We start from the raw sequence: 4,776 nt of genomic DNA, 5'->3' as shown, positions 1-4,776 counted from the left end.
TGTGCACATGTTCGAACATGGTGGAGTCTAGGGAGTTGTGTGCAATGGTGTCCGAACATGGTGGCTTGATTAGGCGTGAAATTTTAATTAGGGTAATTACTTTTTCTTTTCATTAACTACAATATATTGTCAATATATTGCCGGTTTGGCAGCAATTTTTTTTTTTTTTTTTTTTTCAATTTAGTTTTATGTGTGTGGGTGAAAGAGGAGAAAATTTTGAATTTTTTTGGTGTGGATGGTTGTTATAAACGCAAGCTTTAAGGGCCAATATTTTCAAAATTATGGACGTTTAAATAATAACATACTGGTAACGAGTTGCTGATTATGCATGAAAGACAGTATGTGAATAGTGTTATTATTCACGTGCGAAAGGCGACGTGTAAATAATATTACTATTCATGCATTGCTATTCACGTGTGAATAGTGACACGTCAACAGTGTATTACTATTCACACGTAAATAGTAACTCTATTCAAATGTTCATATTTATAAAATATAGACGTTTGAACAGTAAAACGCTGCATATTAGTTACGTCACTAATTAGACTTTTTTTGTAGTGTATTCAGGTTGAGTGTTCTAAACATAGGGTGCTTAGAATAATATTGTGCTAATTAGAGATAATTGAGGATATGAGCGTTAATTGGAGATTAGAATCCGATTAAACTATTTTATGGAGAATCAAGAGTATTTTTTGGTAGAGGAGGGGAAGCAGGTCGTGGGAGTTTATAAAACTGATAAGTCTGAATATAACTTGAGCATCTGATGCCAGATCCGAAATCCAATCTGACCACGGACAGCCCTTCTTCATGAGAATTCTACTACATATGACCTCCTATATATATACGTCGAGGTTTCATGCGACAAACGCATAAATGTTGGGTTATCTTGAAGTGAGGTAAACGACATGACAACATGGCATTTTCAGTTACACAACTTATACCAGATTTCAAATATTCAGATATTGCTGGATCTATTTGATGAATAGTATATACAAATTTATTAAATAATTGAGGGGAAAAAAAAGTACACAAGGCCTAGCAATTGTATAATTAGGAATTTTAAGCCGCCATATATGGAGGTCCTCGGAAATGCTGAGGTGGTCATTATAACTTAAGCTCGAGCAGTTTTGAAGATTGGCCTTCGAGATCAATCCAGGGATTGCTTTCCTTGGGCTTCGGAGGAGCTTGGAAAGGTGGGTTGACTTGATATGGTGCTTTTGCCGCCACCCTGAAAAATAAGTAAAAAAAAGATTAATAATGTAATTAATTGATGTCTTTTTTTTTCAGCAATACAAGTAGAATGAGAAGGGAGTTAAAATAAAAAAATAAAAAAATAAAAACCCACAAAAACATTGAAAAAAGTTTTGCTTACACAGCATTATTCTAGAAATATAGTTAATTTTTTTTTTTTTTTTTTCAAAATTTAACTAAGGGCTTGTTTGGAATTGTATTAAAAAGTAAAGCTTTTAAAGTCTTTTTAAAAGGAAAAGAAAGAAAAAAAAAAAAAAAGATAATTTCACTTAAAACTCCTGAACTTCCACCCGATTTGATAAACCTCTCAAACTTCAAAATCTCTCAATTTATTCCCTGGACTTTCAATTACAATTAATTTGAACCCCCCATCAGATTTTAAACGTTAAATGATGTTTATACTCTTGAATTTTTTTTATAAAATTTCAACTTTATCCTTAATTTCAAAACGTTTTTTTTTTTTTTTTTTTAAAGGAAAATCAAGGATATATATATATATATATATATATATATATATATATATATATATATATATATATATTTTTTTTTTTCTATTTCTAATGGCTAAATTTAACGGAAGAGTTCAAATTGAGAGCAATTAAAAATTCATGGGACTAAGTTGAGAGATTTTGAGGTTTGAAAAATTTGTCAAATCGAGTGGAAGTTCAAAGTTTTTCAGTGAAGTTACCAAAAAAAACTTTAATTGTGAAGTTTTTCAGTCAAGTTTTTTTTTTTTTTTTTTTTTTTTTTTTTAAGTGTGTTTTGCCCTTTTTAGAATAAAAAAGTTGAAAAAATACTTTTAAAATTTTTTCTTTCAAACATGCCAACTTTTTGTTTCACAAAATGTTGAAAACCCAACATTCGACCGACTTTGACCTAGATTTCAACTCTCTCTATTGAGCTTCTTAAACTGGACCAGGCTAATTTGTCGGAATAGATTTGGCTTAATTAGGTGTGGTATATATGTGTTATAATTTTTTTAATGATCCATATTTAATTAATAAAAAAATTAAATCTAAACCATTAGAACACATATGCCATAATATTTTTTTAATGGCACCTTATAATTAGTTTCTAAACTGACCTAACAATCTTTTTTTTTTTTTTTTTTTTTTTAAATTTGAAGTACATGTAAATTATCGCTTTAGCAAACCCTAGCCACCTTCAAAGAAGAAACAAAAAAAGAAGAGGAAAGAGACGATCGCCTCCATAAGAGTAATATTGCTTACCTATCCTTCCTCTTCTCCAAGAACCGGTGAAGTGAAGCTCTCCTTACAATTGGCAAATCTAAAAATAAGAAACAAGAAATAAAAAATGTTAATACAATATACAAATCTCTCGAAACCCATTATGAACAAATCCTCTTATATATAATATTCACATAAGCCAAGAAAATTACCAGAACCAATATCTTGGGTGGGATTCCTTTGAGACGTGGCTGCAATATTCGATGCAGCAGGAGCAATAAAGCTTCCGGAATTTACTTTGTCTATGCCAGAAATATAAGAGCTACCCTTTCTGCCCAAAGCCATGATCGCCCTTGCCTTGTCGGCCGGAAAGTCGTTGAATACTAGTACTTGACCGGCGTAAAAAATAGTCATCTGGGCTGTTGCAGCCTCCTTGATCGCCGATTTCCTAAAGCAATGAAAAAAAAACTGATAATTTAGCAACAGTTTAGTTAAGGGATTAATGCTGGGGTATTTCATGCAAGATGTACGTATGTTTCAGATATGTACGTGCAATTAGTTTTTATTCTCCCCTTTCCTTTTCCTTTTGGTGACAAGGGCCGGCATTTCGTGTCCACGAGGTGACCGATCCACCAACCAGTTAAGGGTCCACTTTGACGCAACTTGTAATTTAGTTAAATCCGTCGCATATTAATTTCAATTGTGGTACAAATAATTTAAATAAGTAGGTGACACGACACGACATGCTTAATAATCAAATCATGATGGATTCACTCAATCCGACCAATATAACTCATTTAAAAAATAGGTTATAAGTTTTATTGGGTTGACACAAATTGTTTAACTCGTTGTAATTTGAAAACTAACACAAATAAATGAATAAGTAATCATATTAGAGTATTTTCGAGAGAATAGACAAATCCTTCATAATAGTGAGATTTAATTATTATTAGCATTTTTTCCTCCCAAGCAAAATAGTTATTTTGTAGTTTTTCTTCTAGTATGCATAGTGAATAAGCTAATTACTATAAACTTTGTTTATTATTCTGTTTTATCTTCCTTTCTTTCTTTTAGTCTCTCTCATTTTCTTTCTTTCACAACTTTTTCGGTAACTATTTTGTCTATTTCTGCTTGAGATGCAATTACTTATAAATAAAAATTAAATCAAGTATTAACGACATAATTTTTTTGGGGATTCTAAGAATAATGAGGAAGAAGGTTTGGCGAATCGTTTGATTTTATAATTATACAGATCAAACGGGTCACTCATAAGTTAAAGCATACGTTGACTCTCGAGATTGACCTGTCTTTTAGAAACGTTAATTCGAATTTGTAAATCATATAAAAAATTTCAGCACTTATGCTAAAAAGTAGGGGATCTTCAGTAATTTCAGAAGATCCTCCGAAATGTGAGCAAAAGTATATGCTTCGAACTAACCATGCGTATCTAAATTTAAAAATGAGTTCAATTTCATACATGTCTGCATACCTGAAATCAGGCTTATTAGAAGCGACGTCGCTCGAGTTTGAGGGATCGAAGCAACCAAACTGTTGAAGAAAATCCGTGGATTGCGCCTTCGAAGGAGTCCCAGTGTTTTGTCTCAAAGCCTCAGCAGCTGAATTTGCCATGTTTGTTAATAAATCCATAGTGGTCGCCACCGGCGGAGATGTTTCTGGTTTTTCTGAAACATGGCAGGACAAACTATGAGACAATTTGTTCAAAAACAAAAGGGAAAAACCAAGACTACCCCAGAAAAAAGATATGAAGATGAAGAAAGAATGAACACCTTTAGACTCCAGTTTCCTAGTCATCCCAAGGCTAAAATCGCCAGTCATTCCTTTCTCCTTCACGTACTGGCTCAGGAGGTTGCATGTCTGAGCGAAGTTGGACCTCTCCGGTGCCTTAGTAGCCTTCAACATGTTTTTTGCTTGGCTGAAAAACTTCACAATAATGGATGAGTTGTCGGCGGCGCTGTGCGTTTGAAATTGAAAGCTTGCTTTGGAAGAAATGGGGAAGATTTGGAGGCAGGGATATATGTGGAGGGAGGGAGAGGGGAGTTTCCTAGCATGTGCTTTGAACCTGGCTTGCCCTGACGTGGACGCGGAATTATCTTATTGTTGTTTTTAGAGCACGTGTTTTTTGCATCAGAAAAAGAGGTGGAAATTAAGCAAGATGGTAATCATATTCCAACAAAACAAGTCAATGAAAGAACAAAGAGAAGGGGGCTTCCTCGAGATTCTCTTCCAAGTTGACACATTTACAAGATTGCCCACGGTGGGCTTGGTCCAATCTGGCTTTCATTCCTTCTTTTACCTATTTGACATTCTAGATATTTAT

The 4,776-nt window shown here is 33.4% G+C and overlaps 1 protein-coding gene across 2 annotated transcripts; it reads right to left on the bottom strand.

Moving 5' to 3' along the window:
* Positions 1 to 952: 952 nt before the first annotated feature.
* Positions 953 to 4,434, bottom strand: LOC132187503 (protein TIFY 10A). 2 transcript variants are annotated; one of them, XM_059601834.2, is made up of 5 exons: positions 4,226 to 4,434; positions 3,916 to 4,120; positions 2,651 to 2,886; positions 2,481 to 2,538; positions 953 to 1,228 (listed from the first exon to the last, which is right to left on the bottom strand). In XM_059601834.2, the coding sequence occupies exons 1-5, from the start codon at positions 4,356 to 4,358 to the stop codon at positions 1,105 to 1,107; spliced, it is 756 nt and encodes a 251-aa protein (XP_059457817.2). In that variant the 5' UTR covers positions 4,359 to 4,434; the 3' UTR covers positions 953 to 1,104. The 2 variants fall into 2 exon arrangements, with proteins under 2 accessions (XP_059457817.2, XP_059457818.2); XM_059601835.2 differs by having other exon boundaries at positions 3,928 to 4,120.
* Between the last annotated feature and the right edge of the window lie 342 nt (positions 4,435 to 4,776).

Source organism: Corylus avellana, chromosome 6 (assembly GCF_965113065.1).
Source record: "Corylus avellana chromosome 6, dhCorAvel1.hap1.2, whole genome shotgun sequence".
NCBI classification, from domain to species: domain Eukaryota; kingdom Viridiplantae; phylum Streptophyta; class Magnoliopsida; order Fagales; family Betulaceae; genus Corylus; species Corylus avellana.
This window is presented reverse-complemented; position numbering and strand designations above follow the sequence as displayed.

Excerpts from the sequence above, each read along its gene's own strand:
- LOC132187503 (XM_059601834.2), bottom strand. The coding sequence starts at position 4,358 with ATGTTGAAGGCTACTAAGGCACCGGAGAGGTCCAACTTCGCTCAGACA. Across the intron at positions 4,121-4,225 it reads TAGGAAACTGGAGTCTAAAG|AAAAACCAGAAACATCTCCG; the intron begins GTGTTCATTCTT and ends GCCATGTTTCAG. Across the intron at positions 1,229-2,480 it reads TTGGAGAAGAGGAAGGATAG|GGTGGCGGCAAAAGCACCAT; the intron begins GTAAGCAATATT and ends CTTATTTTTCAG.